Source organism: Oryzias melastigma, linkage group LG13 (assembly GCF_002922805.2).
Source record: "Oryzias melastigma strain HK-1 linkage group LG13, ASM292280v2, whole genome shotgun sequence".
Classification (NCBI taxonomy): Eukaryota; Metazoa; Chordata; class Actinopteri; order Beloniformes; family Adrianichthyidae; genus Oryzias; species Oryzias melastigma.
The window spans coordinates 20,251,619-20,273,133 of record NC_050524.1 but is presented as its reverse complement, the minus strand read 5'-3'; the positions used below and the strand labels follow the sequence as shown (position 1 = coordinate 20,273,133).

Here is a 21,515-nt window from a genome sequence, read left to right as displayed (position 1 = left end):
TCCAAGAAAGAAAATTCCAGTTTTTTTGTATTTAAAAAGTGCTTTACAATGAACAAGTCGGTGAATGTTCTCACTTATGCAGATGACATTGTCTTGAAGTTTAGTCATGTGGCGAAATGTTTTAAGATTTTAAGTCTGACTCAACAAATCAATAAATAGAAAAAATTGTTAAAGTACAGTAAAAATTCAAGGTCACAGGTGAACAGGATAATGAGCATAAACAAGCAGCTGCAGAAAGTTGAGGACAGAATGTGGCTCTGAAGGTCTCCTCTGTGATCTAAAGCCTTGAAGGAGCTCAAATCCGTCATCGCTGTGAGGAAAGGATCAAAATACCTGCTGGCAGATGTTGATCAGTAAACTCAGGACTTTTCTACAAGCTGTACAACAAAACATTGAGCTAAAGCTTCAATTATGTGGTTTCATAAGTTTGCTTTAAGAAAAGAACAGAACAGCTGCAGGTTCTGTTAAAACAGAGTCATCTGCTGGAGTCGAGTCAGAACTGCACCCAGCATCCCTCACAACCTCCTTTCCTCTGAAGCCCTTTGTGTCAGAGTACCGCACGCTTTCATCTCACTGAGGAGTTTTCCCGGTGTTTACCGGCAGCGGTTGAGTCAGCTCTTCTTCGCCGCGCTGGCGTTGGACGGATCAGAGCTCCAAAGTGCCAGTGATTGAATTGATTAGAGACTCAGCAGGCACCTTCAAGGATGTGTGGACCGCACACGTTTCTCTGCAGAAGAGAAAGTCAAGAGCAATGAAGAGCAGAAAAATAAAGCAGCGATTCACTCAAACACAAGGGGGGTCTGTTGCAAAGGCTGTACACGTGCATGCAGACATTCAAAGACATGGATGCTCTTTTTATGCACGTTTAATTTAGTTACTAAAGGTTTCATGCAGCAGCTTCCAGCTGCAGTCCTCTCCAGAGGCTGCATGTCATTTAAAAAGTTGGCATTCACAGCAGCGACTGATGCTCATATTGACGAGCGGTTCCAGTAACAAATAATCGAATAAAATGCAGGCGCTTGTATGAATCTCAAGATGCTGCTGCCAGTCAATAACAACCTGTTGCTGAATAAATGAGACACTTTTAATGCATAAAAGACGTTTTCACTGCTAACTTTCAATAAAGTATTTTTAATAAACACCCTATAACACTAAAAAAACAGGAGTTTATCAGCCCATTGACTATATATGAGAACTGGACTGAGTGACTCCTCCCCCTGCTTTTCCAAACAGGACGTACATGCATGCTTCAACAAGCCAAAATCCCATAGACTTCATAAACAACTATAACTCAGTCAGAAAAAAAAAACATTCTTGCTCCATTACCTTTTAAAACGTTGTTGATAATCCTCTTTTTTTCATATTTTTTTGTAGTTCAATTTATAAACTGGGGAATCAGATGCATCAATAAAAGTAGGTGGAGCCTGCTGGCCCCCCATATCCAGTATTCAAAACGTTTGACAGATGATGTTAGGCTCTCTTTCAGTTGATAGAGGAGTAGCTTTCCAATATGTTCACTCCTGATTGGTGAGAGTGGTTGCCATAGCAATTCAGACCGACTCGGACCAATCAGTGCTCACTGACTATCTCTGGCTCCAACATGGTGTTGTCCATATTGTGAAAAAATTGCAACTGAATTGACTTAATTTGGTTAGAGATGGATGGATATGGAGAGAACATAGACTTACAACTGTATTTTCCAATTTTTTGAAATCCACAATTTTTTGTACTTAAATACACAAAATGTATTTATTGCATGAGTTGCAAATCAAGAATTATGCACGCACAAACCCAAAGTTACACACAAATCAAGAATTATGCACGCAAAAATCCAAAGTTACACTCAAATCTTAAATTAACGCACATACAAATCCAAAGTTATGCAAAAATCCTAAATTAACGCACAAATCCAAAGTTGCACAAAAATCCAAAGTTGCGTCAAAGTAAGCCCTTTTCTATGGATGACATCACACTCACTTGGTCCAGTTCTCACATACTATCACTGGTTCAGACAGCTGGTGGAGATAAATCAGCTGTGATGACTTTGTTTTTCTCCACCTTTAGGATCTAACTGTTTGTCTGATCTGGATTATGAAAGAGCATGTTCAGCTCAGCGCTGTTGCCTCATGATGAACTTAATTAGCAAACACAAGAGAAGTGGAGGATATTTTGTTGTGATTGTTGCAGTTCTTTTACCTCATGTCTGTGTGTGCATGTATGTTTGTGTGAGAAAGCTGTCAGTTGCCAAGAGTGATTTTCAACATCCTTGATCGATTATTTGTATATAAACTCTGGATTTCTGTACAAACGAAACCAAACCACATCCAAAGTGCAGCAGCAGGCGGTTCTTCAGTCATTGCCCTTCACTGTTTCTAGGGTAAGCTGCAGCATCAACCGCTGATCTATTTGTTCTCATGTGGAAGTGAAGGGTCCTTTAAAGGAGGTGATCCATGCAGCCCTTCAGAAACGACTAGATAGATCCTGATCCACTGTCGTTCCTTTGCTCGCTCTTTTTTTAATCTCATGTTGACGTTTTTACAAAGAACTGCAGCGATGCAGAAATCCTGAGCCGCTTTCAACCCCGTCACCTCTGAAATTGCAAACTTGAATCATTTAAGGCTGGACCACCTCTGCCCCTCCACACGTACTCTGCATCCATCACTCCATTTTTAGACCTGCAGCAGAAACGGGTCCTTGCTGTTTTCAGGGTCAGAGTTTGGGTCTAATGGCACCTACACCTGTTGTTGTTCCACTAACCTGCAAAGAAGAAGTCCTTTGTTTTAATGTTTACTTCAGAATATGTTGTCCTCACTATTGAGGAGAAATGTTGTTTTCTAAGAAGGAGGAAGGAAGTAAAAGTTTCATGCAGAATTAATTCAAAATAAAAAAGTTGTAAGAAATTCATTACATTATAGTTATGATAGTGACAAAGATTCAATTAATTTGTTAATTAAAAACTAAAACTAAAATGGAGTGTGTATGTACTAAAATAGCTTTATATGTTGCTGAATGAAGCTAAAGATGCCCACAGAAGACAAAAGAACAAAAGCAATCAAGGAAAATAAACTCAAAAACTCAGTATACAGGAGCTAGACTTTGTGTGATAGTTTATAAATGTACTTTATTTATGTGTAAATACTAATTCAGGCTGAATACTGCTCAAGTTATTAAAATAAAGACATTTCAGTGCAACTTTAACTTAGAAGAAAGTCAAAATAAGAGCAGAAATAGAATTTTACTGTGAAATTTTCAAGTTAATTCATGGAAAAATAATGAAAAAGGAAAATAGATCAAATATTTTTTAAAAGAATGTTGGTCCATGTTGGCCAACAGGGGGCAGCATTGGACTTTGATGTGGAGAATTTGGACTGAAACTAAAAGTGAAAAAGTCCTGACAGGGAGTGTAATACTGATTAATCTTAGAATTAGTTTGATCTTTTTGGATATTTTTCACATTTCTAATAAAACAGGGATAGTTTTTTTTACACTAGTGATGTCATTGTCTTTAATATGTTGAGCTGAAGGTTAGAATAAGACAATCTTATCCAATGGAAAGTGTCTAATAGAATTGCTTGATGACATAAAGAGGCTGCACTTGTGACCGGCAACACCATGCGCCAATTCAATCCCGGTCAACCTTTATTTATACATGACTTCAAATCTGTGGACAAACAAAAGCTTCATGTTTTTCTTTAGTTTTGGAAGAACAACAGTTTCTTGAAGTGTTTTGGAGATGAAGAAGCGTTCAGGCTGCGTCTCACTGCTGCGCTTTGTAGAGGCTGTGCTCCTCACTGGTGATGATGATCTGACTCTGTCATGTGTGAGATGACATCCACACACATATAGACCGCTATGCTAACAGCTGTATCTGCAACTCAGTGAAATAACAAACTGGCGTCCTTTTCCTTTTCCCTCCTCTTCCCACCCGTAAGTCCACCGGCTCAGTTTAGATGTTTAATTGGTCCTGAGGAAGCACATGTGCAAACACACATTTATTCCAACAGGTGTGATGTCAGCAGGAGCTCAGTGTGGCGCCACAAGTTGCCATGGTGACTGGCAGGCACCTAGCGACCAGCAGTTTCTCATCCTCTCTACTGTCTTTGGCGCCATCGTCTCGGTTTTTCGTCTGCCACCAGCCTTCCCCCCACGCGTCTCTCTCTTTCTCCTCCTCTTCCTCCCATCAGTCACTTCTTCTCAACTTCCTTTGATGAGCCGGAGGGGAAATTCAGTCCTGAGTCGGACTGGACGAGACGAGTAAAGTTTGGTTCTCATGAACCAGGAGCTCATATTTAGTTTTTATTTTTCCTTAATCTTCTTGTTCAGTGGAGTGTTTTTCTTCATCACTTTGAACATCTTCACATCCACTAGTTTGTTTCTGCAGGATCTGCTCAGCTATGGAGAGAAAATAGACTCGCTCCGATTGCATAATTCTTGATTTGTAACACACAAAATATATTTTGTGAAATTATAAAATTAAAAAAAATATGAAATAAAATGTATACATGCACACATTAAAACTGCAAAAGCTCGAAACTAGAACAGGAAAATATTTTTATTTTTAAAGTGTTTAAAAAAGCTTATTTAGACCTTTTTTGTATTTATTATTGTGCATATCTGTTTAAGAAAGTGGGAAAGTTTTCACCAGATGATACTCTCAATCCAAGTTCAAAGCGGCTGATAAGAAAACGTCAGATGATCCAGCATTCTAGCAGCATTTAAACACATCACATACAATCAAATCCTCTTTGAGATGTGAGATTTGTCTATAAATTTGGTTTTGTGTGTGCGTAACAAGTCATCCGTGCGTAGTTTTGAAGATTTGTGCTTAATTTAGTCTCAAGATATTGTAATTTTAATTTGTGCATGTGTAAATTGTATTTTTTTTATTTCATAATTTTTGTACTTATGCACAAAATATAATGTATGAGTTACAAATCAAGAATTACGTATGCACAAATTAAGGTGAGTCTATTTTCTCGCCGTACTGGTTCATTCAGTCATGACCAACACTTGGTGCATGCATTAGCTGCTGTACAGTAGGCGTGTGGACCGTGCTGGGTCCCCCGCCGACGCGCTGTGGGGGTGTGGATACCTCATTCACACTCAGCATTAAGCCAAGAACCGGACATAACTTAATGCATGCGGCAAGTGAGTGCATTTCAGGGCCCGTGTGATGGAGACGGATCGGACTTTCACTTCATCTATCAAGTAACCAAGGAGACGAGGGCCCCCCTGATCAATATTTGATTCTGGAGCACTCTGGTAGATTGTGTGTTTGTGGGAGAACTTGAGCTACTGCGGCGGCGCGTTGCTGCTGCTGCTGCGACAGAGGTGGAGGCGCAGGGCCAACGTGTGTGTCAGCAGCACAGACTGCAGGATGGGCTCACATCGATTTTGTTATCTCAGGGTGGACAGGTTGAGTCAAGATGGCTCCCGCAAAACGGCTAACCAGGAGCAGCACGACTGACGTAACGTTTAATATTCACGTGGCTCCCCGAGGGCGCCACGCGTCTGAGTCGAAGGCGTGTTTTAGGGGGAACAGCTGCAGCAGGTAGTATGCCAAGAGAGGAGCTTTGATTTCATTAGAAGGAGGAGAAATAAAAATGAGCTAAATTTCCTGTCGCTGGAGCTGTAAAGTCTTTGTTGAACCTCATCTTGTGTCTATAAATATTCAGTTTGCTTCATAGAGCTGAAACCCACTGCAGTTAAGTGAACATTAAACATCTAAAATGCATCCAAACAGGTTAGATAACTGAAAAAAGTTAAACTAATACAAATATTTGAATCAAACAGGTAAAAAGTTTCATTCTTTCACTGATCTGCTCATTTATAACCTGCTAAACCTCTTTGTTTTTTAAAGCTGAACTGATGCAGACTCTTCCTTTAAGTCATCCGGGGAGTTTAAGGCTCTTTGTGACATCAAATCAAATTTGGATGAAGCTCCTTCTCAACTTAGCATTTTAAATGAGCTCACTGGAATTGTTCTACGAGGCTCATTTTCTGCTTTCATTGTCTCTGAAAAGAGCAGGTGAGTCTGGAGGCCTCCCGGCATCATGGAGGCTTTAAAGCAGACACGTGGTCTGCGTCTCTGCTGAAGCTTAAATCGACAATTAATAAGCAGTGGGTTTCAAACAGGCAACCTGAACGAAGAGGACACATGATTGGTTGTGACACAATCAGGACGCACTCCTTGGGGTTTTATTTTACTAAACTGAACTAGATCAGAGACGCTGCTGGAGGAGAACTGTTGTTGATTTAAACTTTGAATTCTAAGGTTGATCCATGTGGTAACCTCTTTTGAAAGACCTTCAGCTCTTTTCTCCATACACTATGTAATGTTTACACTGATTTTTCTCTCATTCATTGAGAAAAAACAACAAATCTTCAAACACAACATGAATGTAAAATAACTTTCTGCACCAAAATACAAGTCAGTTTATTTGTGATGCACCATCGAAGACAGAGTCGGCCATGTTTAACAGTAAAAGAGTCTTTTGGGCTCGTTTTCTGCTTATTAAAAGCCATAGGGGCTGTATCTTCTTACTTTAGCCTTTTAAAAAATTTGATTTACATTCATGCCCTTCTTTTTTAAATAATAAATGTGAATTGTGTTTATTTTTTTTGCACAGATAAGAGCAAAAATGTAAAAAGAACCTAGCATCCCTAAAAATGTGATGTATTTATTTATTTTTTAAACGTTTGACAGAAGCTTTCTTAGAGTAATACTGCAGACATAAAAGTCTTTAGACTACTGCCTATTTTACTTTTGATGTGTTTTGTGCACATAATTTAGACTTCTGGATTAACACTTAATAAATTAAAAATTTTCATTCAATAAAAATGAAGGAAAAATGTTCTCTCTGGTCTGTTTTTGTTCAAAAGCCACATATTGTCATATAAAATTTACCAAGTAAAAGATTATGATTAATAGTGATTAATTTGGGAGAAAACATTGTGATTAATTACAATGTTTAGAGGTTGATTGTGAAAATTACGATTAATCGTGATAGTCCTCAACCCAAAAGTGTGATTAATGTGATACATTTTCTTTAATTGATTACAGCACTAAGTAAAAATAAATGTTCATAATGTACAGTTTTGTGTGTGCTTTCATATTGTGATTATTCATAGATAAGTGGTCGGTACATGCTGTAATTTAAAAAAAAAAGTAAGATTAATCGCAATTAATTATATTGCAGGTTTGCGAATAGTTAGTTTTTTTTTTTATCAATTCCTGGCCCTAATACATTTTTTAAAATCATTTTTCAAATCTGGGATTTTTGTAGCATCTTTGTCTGATCTTCTGATTGCATGCTTGTTTTAGCCCATTCAATCATAATGTCATCTACAACCGTCCTCTTAGATCAATAATCAAAAAATATTCAGGTCCTGATCTCTTCTCAACAATTAATGGGTCAATTGAAGAACCCGGTTTCACTTGTATTCCTGATGCTCTGGTTCTTCTTTTATTTCATAAAGATCTTTGACAGTGATCACTGGATTCTCTTGCACCAAAATGCTCAGTCACTTCTGACTGGAAAAAAATGTGCACCTTAAAGGTTCTTCTTCTTCTTTATGACATTTTTTTTTACCATATATGGATGTGTATCATTTGTCGGCTCAACACCGGGTGCCAAACTCATTACGGCTCTAAGGCCACCGGGGGCCGTTTTAAAGAATAATGCCGTATCCAGCTGGAGTTCCTGTCCACCTGTCAAAACACTGAAAAATGCAGGAGAAGTGAGAGTGATGAAAGAGCACGGAGGAAGATGTGGGTGGAGGGGGGGATCACTCCTTCAGCAGTGCAATACACTGCCAAAGCAATAATTCATTTAAAACTTGAATGCATTTATTCATTCCTCAGAAACCAATTATGTTAATTTTCCTTCCTGACACTCCAGAGATCAGACGGCAGCTCGCCCACTTCTCCGCCCGTCAGCGGGAGATGCAGTAAAAGCAGAATTATGGATTAAATGTAGTTTGATTGTGGAACACCTTGAAGCTGCTTTTTACTGCAGCTCTACACCTGCAGAGGTTCACGAGTCCTATCAGTATTTTTATCCTGTTACATCAACAACATCTTTGGCTGATTAAGACTTTTCAAACTTCAGACTAAATCCCTTCGACTTTATTTATTTCTACTCTTGAGCTGAAATATTGATTTATTTTCCTGTTTTAGTTTCTGTCAGCTCCTCCTTCCTGTTCTCTATCATCCTCCTGATATTTTCCTCTCCATGCTTACTAGTTTTCATTTCATTATTTTCCATATTTCTATAAAAGCATTTCTCTCTTCTTTCCACCTTTAAATTCTTCAATCTTCCTCCAGTGTTGGTTTTTGGCGCTCAGCTCTGTTCACTTCCATCTTCCTCAGCTATTCATCACCTCTCCCTCTGTTGCTTCTCTGCGGAGTATAATCTGTAACCCAAGTGTTGGTGCGTTCCTCCCCTCCATCCATCTGAAGATCAGGTTATTGCTCTGCAGCCATCAGTGATGCCACAACCACACAGCAGCGGTTTCTACACACTCTGCAGTGGATCCAATTGAAGTAAAAAAAAACTTTTTCTTTTTAGCTAAAAGTTTTACAGGGAAAAAAAAGCTAACAATGCAAGAAAGCAGCCAGGAAGACATTTAGATAAAACCTATTTTATGACATATTGAATAAAAAGCTTACATGCAAAATTGCCTATTTTGTTTAGGATTTGTTATAAAATGTGTTGTTAAAAATTTCCCAGTTTCCATCATGTGGAATAACAGGTTTAATAAAAAACTCAAATGTTTGTTTTAAAGAAATTATTGGGGAAAAAATAAGCATTTTTGCTTATTTTTAGCAGGAGTCGGAATCCAGTTAAGAGAGAATTCCACGCATTTTTACTCTTTTTTTTTTTTTTTTTTATACGAAATGAAGGGATAAAATCAAATTCAACAACATCTTTTAGCTTTTCAGGGCAAAACATGAAAAAAAATTGCTTAAAAATGTAAAAAAAAAAAATTGATTAATGTAAACTACATGTCTCCTTTTTTTACTTTAACTTTTTTATATATTGCACTGTCTATAGAAACTTGGATAATGGTAAAATGTGACGTTTGGAGTCCAAAACCTGCAGAGGTTTCCTGGATATTTGAATAATCTGAAGATCAGTTAACCCCTGGATCATGAGACGGTCTGCAACCTTACACTACGTTCACATCGGTGCGTTTAGTTCATGATGTTCACACTGGACAAGCAGGGAGGGCCTTCTTCTTCTTTCTCCTTTTTCTGTTTACTGGCACATGCCTGCCACTTACAGTTGGAAGATGCTTGGTGAAAAATGTTGAAGTGTTTCAAATCTCACAAATCTTGCTCCAAGTTTTTTCTTTCACAGCTCTATTTTGATATGTGAAAGAATTGGTGTCACAAACTGGGCACAATCCATAATTATTAATGTCTCCTTCATGATCAATTCTTAAACGGTTGGCACGTCTATATAATAAAAAAGACACCATCGATTTGATTTGATCTGCTTTAACCTTTAACATGTGTTCAGTGGGCGGATGTTTTGTACATAAAGCCTAAAAATGTGAGTAGAGTCAATAAGGGGAGAACTAGAAACTGGGATTGAAAGATTTGATTGTGATAGTTTAAATTGTTAAGCATGAGCTGTCAGAAGTCTTTGGCGGTTGGGCTCCGGGCGGAAGATAATCTTGCATGTTACTGATTCATAGAGCTGGGAGGAGAATAGAGCGGAGATGGACTGGTGCGATGTAGAATGCAGATAAACAAGCTTAATTGAATTTAAAGGCGGGGATTTGACTGTGATTGGCTGTGAAGAAAGTAAGCACTTCAGCTATTGGCTCAGAGTGGAGACCAATTGATGACATAAGGAGTGATGAGTAGACACTCTGCATGCCTGAGGTGAAGTAGATCTTCTCTATTGAAATTGCACCAAAGCCTCACTACGTGTGAACATGAATGTGGATGTCTATGACACGCATTCACTTTTCCTTTGGAATTGGTCGCTCGAATGTTAGCTTAACAGTTGTAAAGAGAATCTAACAGACAAGGTCTTTGCTAAAGAGGCTGGCTGTTCAGATTTCTGTACCCACTTCTGTTAATGAGAAGTTGAAAAGAAGGAAAATGTATTTTAAATGTACAGTTTTACCGGCTTCAACGGGTTTCTGGTTTGAGACGAAAAGCTTTTCAACTCTGTGACAAATATGCTGTTCGTTTGTAGTGACGGATAATATTTTGATTTGTTATTAGTCCATGAAATTTGTACATTTAAACTTAACATCCTGTTTGTCCGTCCAAAACTACTATTATATTCAGAACCTCCTACATACACATGCATGCACCACTAGGTCAATGTGCTCCCATCAGCCATTGGATTAAGAAAAAAAAGTCTGCAGGTGCAAGGACACTAGCTGGAGTTAACCCCGCCCACCTGTTCCAGAAAAGGCCTTTGGCTTTGCTGATATTAACCTATCTATCAATTATATTTCCTTCAGTTATCTCTTTAATGACTGAATTTATTTCCAAATATAGAAAAATTGTCCATCGTTTCCATTGAACGATGAAAATTTTCTGCCACAGCGTCATATGTTCTTTCTTGTATCAGAAGGCGGGTGTTTGGGGGAGGCTCTTCTACATAACAATGTTGTATGATCTGTTTGTTCCTCAGGGTCAGGGTATCCCTATGTGCTGGAGGCTCCAGCCCAGGACTTTTTCTCGGGTAAAACAAACCATCTCATGTGTCCTCCTAACCAGTCCGCCCATCCAGCCCCTAAACCGGTCCTGCAGTGAGGCCATAAAGCTGCAGCTGCTGCTTCTCCTCCATCCTTAATCCATACTAAGTGGATGTTAAGTGGCTGCTTTACTGCGATGCTTCAGAACAGACTCTGGCTTCGCAGGGCTTTAATGCTGTCATCATAAAAAAAAATAACACACTCAGCAGAGTCGGAGCTCATGTTTTACCTTTAACCCTGCTTTCAGTGTTTCACATTCATCAGCATATTCATGCTCTCTGTACGCACAGATAGAGAAATGCACCTGCTTGATGTCATGTTCAGAGATGTGACTTTCAGATTGAAAACAGCTGCAGAGGTGTTTGAATTTAAACATTTTAACATGTTTAACTGACTAATTGGGAAAACAAGAAAACAGGTTCTCATTTCTGAAACATTTCAGAGGATCTGCAGTGTTTGTGAAGGGGGAGGGGGCAGGTGGGCCCTAGGTGAAGCTAAAATGGAAGTGTTGGTGTGTGTAGTTTCTTTCCCTTTTTTTAATCCACCGACAGTGTCTTTCTTAGTAAAGCCTTTGGTATTTGATAAGGTTTGTCTTCACTGATGATATACATTTTTGTTTCATTTTATATGTATTTTCATACGTACGGCTGCAGGTTTTAGCGTACTCAGGTACAGGTGCAAGTTGTGCATAAACAGGTGCAACTTGTGCGTAAACGGGTGCAGGTTCTGCGTAAACAGGTGCAGGTTCTGAGTAAATAGGTGCAAGTTGTGCATAAACAGGTGTAGGTTCTGAGTTAAACAGGTGTAGGTTCTAAGTAAGCAGGTGCAAGTTGTGCATAAACAGGTGCAGGTTCTGAGTTAAACAGGTGCAGGTTCTGAGTCAACAGGTGCAAGTTCCAAGTAAACAGATGCAGGTTCTAAGTAAACAGGTGCAAGTTCTAAGTATACAGATGCAGGTTCTAAGTAAACAGGTGCAAGTTCTAAGTAAACAGATGCAGGTTCTAAGTAAACAGATGCAGGTTCTAAGTAAACAGGTGCAGGTTCTAAGTAAAGAGGTGCAGGTTCTAAGTAAAGAGGTGTAGGTTCTGTGTTTAGTGCAAGTTCTGCCTAAACGAGTGCAGGTTATGTCAAAATAAATGCGCGTTATTCCTAAATTAATTTGAGTTATGCCTAAATTAGTGCAGGTTATGTGTAAATAAATGTGAGTTCTATGTAAACAAATATTCAGTCTGTGCTGAAGGATGGGATGCTGCTGGATGTGGGATGGGAATGCTGTGATCTTGGTTACAGCAGAGTTTCAAGTGTAAATCAGCACAGGAGTATGTCTGCAAAGGACTGCAGAACAGTAGTGCTGACTCTGCAATGGCAGACCCTGGTCGGGGTGTGTGTGTGTGTGTGTGGGGGTGGGTGTGTGTGTGTGTGTGTGTCCCTCTGTTTATTAGTGGGCAGGGTTCCACAGCAGAAAGCCACTGCCAAAAGGGAAGAGAAAACAAATGTTATGGAGTAAAACAAAAAGAAAGAAGATTTCCTGTTGGAGAAGTGGAAAGTTGAGAAAAGAGACATCAGAACACAAGTCTAGAGATGGATGGATGAAGGAAGTGATCAAATCTGGCAGAAAAACTGGAGTTTGGAATGAGAGGGAAGAGAGAGAATCAGTGGGAGGGTCCAGCACACCCCTGGCTTTAGGATCACCTGGCCGCCATTCAGAAAAATGACTCTCCTTTTCCTGTGTGATCATTGTAAAGATGCACACAAACAGAAATTAGCAAACACATTTCCTCGACTGTGTTATGACACAAACACAGTGACAGTCCTCTGCAGTGATCATCAGCACTGGGTTTGGTTCCTGCTCCTCTGAGGAATTCTTCAGCTTCTTCCCTTCATCTCAAACACAGCGCTGATGCAGCTCCTTCCACATCCACCCCTCAGCTCTGGAACCAGACAGAAATCCTGGCTGAAGTGGATTACAGTTAAACCACTGTGTGAGACGCGTTTCTATCTAATTTTTATCATAAAAATGTTGTACTGTAAACTGAAATGAGGTCAGCTGAAGCTGCGGCGGAATTTTTTTTAACTGATATCTGTCTGAAACTTTGTTCCTTTTTGCTGCAAACGAGCTGCAGTGTTATTGCTTCACGTTCCTGCTCCATCTGAAGTTAAAGTATGAATGCGCTCAAGAACGCCTCCTGGTGTTTGTGAGCACCCCCTGGATTTGAGCATAGTTCCAGATTAGCTTGTTTGATACATTAATACCTTTGTCAAGCAGAAACTGCTGACACACTCCAGCCACATGAGGTCTAGCATTGTCTTGCATTAGGAGGAACTCAGGACCAATTGCACCAGCATACAATCTCACAAGGGGTCTGAAAATCTCATCTCAGTCCCTAATGGCAGTCAGGCTACCTCTGAATGAGCACATGGAGAGCTGTGCAACCCTCCAAATAAATGCCACCCCTAACCATTACTGACCTCCTACAGCTTCCTCCACATCTCCTAATGTATTGGTCTCCTGGTTAGTACCTCTGTGCTCTGGACACTATGTTGACAGGAACGGCAAAGCTTCTTGCCACAGCTCGCATTGATGTGTCGTCCTGGATGAGTTGCGCTGCCTGGGCCACTCATGTACATTGTAGATGCTGTCTCATGGAGTGACAACACCATCTGCATTCAAATGTCACCAAAACAAAAGCCAGAAAACATAACAACAGAGAAGTTGCCTTTGGTTACTCCTTGCAGACCAACTCCCCTTATTAGAGGTCACCTTTATTTCCACCTATTTCACTTGCACAAAACAGGAATTCAATCGTCAGTAAGTGTCACTTCCTAATTGGACAGTTCGATTACACAGAAGTGTGACTTGGAGTAACATTGAGTTATTTAGTGTCCCCTTTATTTTTTTGATGTAATCATTTTAAAGAAATCTGACTTAACTCAGGGCCATAGAACTGCATGTAAGCTTAATTTAGAGAAAATGCTTGATGCGAAAAAAACATTTTAAAAGCTTTTACTTTGAAGAAATTCTGCTGATGATAAAGATCCTTTAATTGCTGTGGCAAACCAGCCTTTGTGTCTTCACTTCGTGTCTCGGTATTGATTCCTGCAGAGATGGCCTCAGAAATCAGGAGGTCAGGGTGATGCTGGCTGACTCCGTAGGCTCCACAGACCCTCAGAAGACAGAAGAATGCAGTGACTTCATGGAAAGAGCCAGAGATGGGGATAAAATCATTTGCCCCGAGACCTTAATGCATTCATTAAGAAGTGTGTAAGAGCCGTGGTATCGATCTTCAGAGTGTGTGAGGCTGAAGATGAAAAATGTTCCTGATCTGCGAGTCTGAAAGTACAGGGAAGAGTTCAGAAGTTGTGGAGAGAGATGTTTAAAAGTTCAAACTGAACCAGTCGAATCCGAACTTCTGCAACAAAGCGAATCACCGTTGACCCACACGACCCTCAGAAAGACCGAATATTTTTCTATGGCTTTCAGGAACCTGATGAAAGAGAGTCCATTCAGTTAGACTTGATCTGAGTGTTATTGCTCACCACAAAGAGACGGCTGTTCTGCAAGTTGTTGAAGTGACGGACAGAAGCCTTGTTGAGACATTTACTCTTTGTGGTTTAACTAGTGCTGCAGATCTGGATGTTGGTACACCACCATTTCGGGTTTTTTATTTTCTTATGGAAAAGGTTCCCTTTATCTCTTCTGCTATCTTGTGTGGTCCAGATGACCCCACTCTTATCTTAATGCATGATCCTTCCCTTGACAAAGGTAGACAGGATTTTAAGTCTGCCATGAACACCAGTGAAGATAAAAAAAATCTTGAAAAAGTCTTTTTGGGTCCAGATGACCCCACTTTTAATGTAAATATGCCAAGGATAGTACAAGGGTTATTCTAAAATGTATGTTTCAGAACATTTTCATTCATTTACTTTCATGGGAAGCTCCAGTTTACAAACGCTAATGGTTATGAAGCATCATCTCACGCTGTCTGCAGGTAAAAATTGGTTAATTCTATACAGGGCCACAAGTAACCCTCATGGAATTTTAAGATCATAGACTGACCAATGAACCCATGAGGAGAAAATGCCCATTTTTTTTCTATGGGTGTGCTGCGAGCAACAGGTCGCAGTGAAGTAGGTGAGACACTTATGGATTTTATATTTTTGTAATCCTCTCACAAACCATAGCCCTGTTCACTTAAGTGTGTGCTCCTTGACTGTTCGACAGTTTAGACAGGGGTGTCCAAAGCCCGTCCTACGTGTTATCCAACCAACCTGCAATTGAAGCTCCTTATTGGCCAAACACACCTGATTCAAGTAATCAGGAGCAGATGAGACAGACTTTCTGGAAAACCAGCAGGAGGCCGGCCCTCGAGGACTGACTTAGCGACTAAGACTGCAGGAATTCCAACTAAAAGAAGAAACTTCATCAAATATTTTAAATATTCAACATGTCCTAACACAAATTTGTCATGTGTCTTTGACTTGTTGACTAAAGAGCTCGACTGTTCTTAGGTGTTCTTTTGTTAGTGAGCACAGATGTTACGCTTCTTGAGGCAGACATTGTTCTGCAGCCAGAAGATCCCTGCTGCAATACTCACTTCCCGATGAGTGACTGTCTGCTCACTGGGGACCCAAGCAGCGGCTGTGGCAGAACATTTCCATAAACATCACCTCCCTTTATGTCTCATTAACATAGAGAACCCATCTAGTTGAAGGAGGGGAGCTGAGGAGGGGAAGAGATAAATGAACATGAAGGAGCAGGGAGGAGGCGTAACAGAGATGTTACGGTTGAGGAGCTAACAGCAAACATTTACAGATGTGTTGTTTTTATTTCTCTAATGTTTCTTCTCTGTCTTCGGGGAGTAATTTGTTCTGTTTCTGAATTTCTCTCGTTATTCCCAAAAGCTGCTTTTTTTTTTACCTCTTTTTCTGCTGTTAGATGCTCTTCAGACATTTTATTTACCTAAGCTTTGGTGAGTTTACAGGAAGCTTTAGGATGAAGTTCGGAAATAACTTCACCCCCCTTCTGAGATGCTGCTGGGGGTCTGAAATGTGTCACATCTAAGATGCCAATGTTTGCTCCCCCCCAATTCCAGACAAGGTACAAAGATTTAAGCTGGAGTGTTTTTTTTTTGTTTTTTTTTCCAATAATCCTAGTTGTTGCAGAAGAACATCAATTTTTACAACATGAAGGGGAAAAGGGGCATAATTCAGTTGACTTTCATTTATAGGTTTATACGTTTTAAATTTAAACCTATTATATATATATTGATCCTAAATACTAATAAAATATCTCATCTGTTTCCTTCCCTGTCCTCCTCTATGTTCAGATAGAGACTCCGTGGTCATTTCTGTTGGCTCGTCTTTATTGTAATGTAATTAGGCAGGCGGTCCTAAACACAGTGAAGCCTTTCTAATTGAATGTGTCCCCCCTGCATTAAACTGCATAATGAATGTAGAGGTTTCACGCACACACCTTACAGAGCAGGTCTTCACGGCCATGAGGGTACAACGCTGATGTAATAAAAGTGGGCTCCTCTCCCCTTCACACCCCAAAGTAGCTGCAACCTTGAAGAGGACATTGAAATAATTGGGTTTCATGTGGTGATGGTTGCAGGAAAATTGCAGTGGTTCTAGTTTTCCTGACATGTTGACTCTCACGCTGATGTAAAGAGTCATTGAGGCCTCAAAGTGTGACAAAGAAGCAGTGTATTTTGCTTAAATGTCATGATGACGCTCTTTGTGTAGAAGGCGTTCTGTCTCAATGTTCTGAAAATGTATCTCATAGGAATAAAACATTTAGCCTTAGCCACATGCGAACATTTTCTCTCTATGGGTTCACTGAGTGGTCTATGATCTTGATATTTGGTGTGGGTCACCTGTGTGTCCCATACGGTTTGACCTTTTTTTTTTTTAATTTTTTTTTTTACCTGTGGACAGCCCAAGGGCAGCTGGGACCCTAAATCCGTCTGAATTGAAGCAGCCATAGAGCCAGTTGTATGTTTTTGGTCAGACTCCTTGTTCTGCAGTGTCCCTCTAATGTGGAGGAACATGGTCCGTTAAAGACCTGCTGTAGCCCTCATTATGCTCTGCCCCAACCGAAATCTACTTAAGCACACACATGCTCAACCTCACACTCTAATTGTCAGACCAAGGAGCAAGATGCCGCATGTCTCCAAGGCAACCTAAATTAGTCTCAGCAGGTGTGTGGACATCGCGGCTTTGGGTGAGAAGAGGGGCAGCGAGCAGGCATAAACGGATGAAGAGGAGCTGGAGAAAGGTGGGATGCAGTGGAAGACGTGATGGAAAGGAGGAGTGGAGGGGTGCAGATAAGGCCTGCAAGGCAGAGGAGGAGATTAGAGGTGAAGTCAGAGGTTGAATGTGATTAGAGAGGGAGACCGGGGCTGGGGGGGTGAAAGGGTGAGTCAGACGCCAACAACTGTGAGTGGGAACTAGCATGCTGCTTATTGTATGCCAGGTAGAATAAAGGCTGCAACCATTCTGCCGTTAAGCAATACCAGCACAGACGGAGCTAACGAAATTACACCTCCAGAGAGACAAGATTACACTTTCACACACACACGAACGCACACACACACACACACATGCAATCATTCATTCACGTCGACTTGATGACAGAAGGGTCCAACAACACAGACGGCCTGTGGGTGAGATGACGCACAGACACTCAGAAATGCGCGTGCATGTACTCGCATAACAGAACACACAGATCTAAAAATACACTCGCAGAAAGAAGCCAGTTCTTGTTGCAAAAGTGTCTAGAAGGAGAAAAATCTTACTGTATGTGTGTGTGTACGTTACATTTGGTGCTGCAGCTCCCGTAGGTGTTGCTTGGAGAAACGTGTGCGTGAAAATTCATCTGCATTCTTGTTTATCTGACAACCTCTCCTGCTGTCCATCTCTTCTGTCACTTAAAGTGAGATTTTCTGCCAGTTTTCAAAGGAAAAAAACTGTTTTTTCTTAGTGGGAGGATTGTAGTAGTTTGTATTTTTCGTGCATTTAGCATATCTGACAAAATATTCCATTAAAATCTGTATTAGAAGGATTTCTAAGGATTGTGAGGTTTTCTGGTTCTGCCAAAAATGCAGAATTCAATGGAGCAAATGAGACGAATGAAAGCAGAAGGTGATGTCTAGTCATTTAAAAACTTAATTGTTTGGGGGTCTTTTTTTTTGTTTCCTGGTAAAGTTATTTTAGAAAAAGGGGTTCTTCTTAGAAAAATATGTGGAAGATATCATTTCCCCTTCTAATTTTGGTGCAAAGTTATTTCTATTCTATGATGACTGCATCCTCTGTGTGTTCCATATATTCTGGGTGTCATCAGTGTAAAGGGCAGCAGTGTTCATCATTCCACATCGGAGGAGAAAGGAAATATTTTCCTTTATGAGTCACAGTCTAAGTGATAAAATAAGTTAGTGCTATGCCTCAACCAAACTTTAAATATTTAACTCCATTGTGCCGGATGTCGCTAATTCACATCATACCATTTAATCCAGGTCTCCATTTAATTTGGCATCATCGTGGACGGAAAAACACTGAGGTACTGTGTCTGACTGAACTGTCAGTTTATGGACATTAATAGAGAAATGGTGCTTGGTTTGTAATGTTCATTATAATTAGTAAAACCTAACCTTCAAAAATGATTTAACTAATTATAACAGCTTCATTTCTTACAGCTGTGTCTGTCATAAGTCACCGTTGATCTGTTTGGTCAAAACCCAACAAGAACTGAACTAATCCTCAGTGATTCGTAGTCTTAATAGTCATAAAGACGTCTGTCTAACTTTGATGTCTCCTTGTCATCCATGCAGTCTGCACGGTCCGCTGTCAGAAGTTCCTGATCTCCCGGGTCGGGGAGGACTGGATCTTTCTCATCCTGTTGGGTCTCGTCATGGCGCTGGTCAGTTGGGGTGTGGACTTCTGCATCGCCATCTGCCTCCAAGGTAGGATGAAGATGGGTATGGACGCAGCCTCTCAGTGGCTCGGTAACATGTCTATGGGAGTTAGGTCAAACACTGAACAGAAGCCATTTCGTGCCTGTTTGGTGTCAACGTCCAGATTTAGACCTCAGATGGTTAAATAATCTGTTCAGAACAGACACGACAAAGAATAAACACTGCAAATGTTTCTACTGGAAGGGATCCATAGGTTAATTTCCAACTTTCAAAGAAGGAACTCCAAGGTCTTTTATATATATATTTTTTTCTTGGTAACTAAAAAAAACAGAGAAGTAATTGGTATTTTGTGTATAAATGTGTGGAATGGTGTAAACTAATGTTATTGATGGAGAAAAGCATTTTCAAATATTAAAGGTGGTAGAAACTCTGGATGAGGAAATGGAAACGAGGTCAAAGGAAACACCAGTGGAAGAAACACAATTCAATTCAGTTTTTGTTATATAGCCCAATATCACGATGCGATAGTCTCAGTGGGCTTACCGGTAAATATACAAAAACATAAAGTCAGTCATAAAATATAAACAGTAGCTGGTTGCTAAACTAAACTAAGTTAACCTGGCAACCCTGCCCCAAGACCTTCCTTCTCTGTGAGTATGAAACCTCAGGTATGTCCACATGAAGGAGGGATCCTCTCCCAGGACGGACAGGCGATGTACCAGGATTGTTGAATATGAATTGGCTTATCTAACTCTACACAGGTGTCTATCATGATGTATGGGGATTGAACTGTCGCGAAAATCAGTTGAAATGTTTCTTAAATATTCAGATGTTTTGCTCTAAGCCAGGGGGAGGGTGTTGAGATAAGGGGGCGTGGCAGCAGCGAGGGCAGATGTTATCAAACTGAAAAGATGACTCAGGAGAGATGGTTTATTTCAAGAAATCGGGTCATAATACATAACATATCACTTAATGAATCACAAGTAGATCGCTTGAAAGGGAGTGGAAGGAAGCAAACTTATATAATCCCACCCCGACTCGACCATACCATTTTGTCTACACGAATTATCAATATCTGGTTCAGGACTTGATATCAAATAGTATTAGATTCAGGCTATTAAGGGTCATTAATATCATTGATCCAATCAAATTTCAAAGCATCCACGACAAATCAGAGATGAAAAAGGAATACATAGATGGATGGATGGAATGACACTTCAGGGGTTTCTATCTATGTTGGTTTGAAGAAAAGCAGACAGACTTGTGTATATGTGTCCATAAAGCCTTGGTCACATACACTCGTATGTGGAGGTTGACCCGTGTTTCATGAAGTAAGGCTAATGGAAGTTATGGAATTTCCATTTTCATGACATCGCTTAAGGTGGTCGTACCTTGAGGTCTATGATCTTCCTATAGGCCACCCACAGAAATCCCTTATCCACTTGTGAGAGTAGATAGAACTAAAACTTAAGGTGGTTCGTGTCCTTACATCGGTGACATTCATGCCTTTTAGATTGTAGCTTACACATCTCCTCCTGCTGTGTGTGTTCACAGCACAGAAGTGGATGTATGGTGGTCTGGACAGCAACGTCTTCCTCCAGTATCTGGCCTGGGTGACGTACCCTGTGGTCCTCATCACCTTCTCTGCTGGTTTCACACAGATTCTGGCCCCACAGGCTGTCGGTAAGAGCTTAGCTTTTTGTTTCAGATCTTCTGACTCTCTTTTTGACTTTTTGAAAATTGAAACCACACAGAACTTTGTTAGTTTTCTTCACAGCCTCTTAGTTTTCACTCTCCAGCACTTAACACCTCCAGGTTCATGTTGCAGTAATCTTCCCTGAAACACTTGTGTGTAATTGCTATTCACTGTAGCAGCAGCCAATCTGTCGCTCAGCTCCGTCCCACAAGACTTCTTCAGTGTAGAGTTAAGAAAGAGGAATTCTTCCTTCATCTTATGAACGCTTGAGCACATCCTGACGTTCAGCTGCTTTTCTGTCTAAATTCAGCTGCGTACAGGTGTTTCATCCTGCAGGTAAAGCAATGACTTAAGACAGAATGAAGAGATTAACGTTCTCCTGACATTATGAGGGTTTCTCTGACAGGTTTCTTTTTTAGCTTCTCCTTCAAAGTCTGACATTTTTTCACTTTATTTTAAATGTTTCTAATTCCAGGATTGATAGTAAGCCCACAGTTAAGCAAAGCTAGGATGAGTCATGGCTTCCAGAGCTTTCTATCTCCACATAACAGGGAAAAGCAAACGTCCTCAGAGCGTGGAGTCGGCGACGCTCTCTTATCGTTCTACCCGAGTTGTCTTTGTGCTTTAAAAACTAAACTAAAGCAGATCTTTTCCCTTGTCATTATCAGTCATTAATCACTCCCTCCGCTCCTCCTGCAGGTTCAGGTATTCCGGAAATGAAGACAATCCTGAGAGGAGTGGTACTGAAGGAATACCTGACCTTCAAGACGTTTGTGGCTAAAGTTATCGGCCTCACCTGTGCGTTAGGTAGCGGCATGCCCTTGGGCAAGGAGGTAACACTCACCCTTTATTCCATCAAACAACCCAACCAATTTTTACTGCTTCTGGATTTCAATAGAAACTCGTTTTCCTCTGACAATCCTAACTTTGTAGTTAATGAAGTCAGAAGGACGTCCTCTACTTTACCAGGCAGATTTTGATCAGATAATGTGAAGTCGTTTGAGTGTGCACACTCTGCTGCTACAGAGCTTTAACTTCAACGCTGGTGCATCATCCTGTTAATTCTCCCACTATAATCCTGTTGGTTCCACTCTGAACTCCATCCTCTGAATTTGAATATTTTCTGCAGACTTTTTTTTTTGTTCTTTGTTGACATGTTTTTTAGAAGATTTTCTATGTGACTA

The 21,515-nt window shown here is 40.3% G+C and overlaps 1 protein-coding gene across 4 annotated transcripts in view; it reads left to right on the top strand.

Annotated features, from left to right (window-relative positions):
• Positions 1 to 21,515, top strand: part of clcn2b (chloride channel, voltage-sensitive 2b) — a 114,095-nt gene that overhangs the window by 37,970 nt on the left and 54,610 nt on the right. For 3 of the 4 annotated variants that reach the window (XM_036214752.1, XM_036214751.1, XM_024277020.2), the window contains exons 3-6: positions 10,659 to 10,709; positions 18,552 to 18,683; positions 20,190 to 20,318; positions 21,031 to 21,164. In XM_036214752.1, coding sequence (XP_036070645.1) covers positions 10,659 to 10,709; positions 18,552 to 18,683; positions 20,190 to 20,318; positions 21,031 to 21,164 — 446 coding nt within the window. The remainder of the gene's footprint in view (positions 1 to 10,658; positions 10,710 to 18,551; positions 18,684 to 20,189; positions 20,319 to 21,030; positions 21,165 to 21,515) is intronic. The other variant, XM_024277018.2, reaches the window with a different exon arrangement.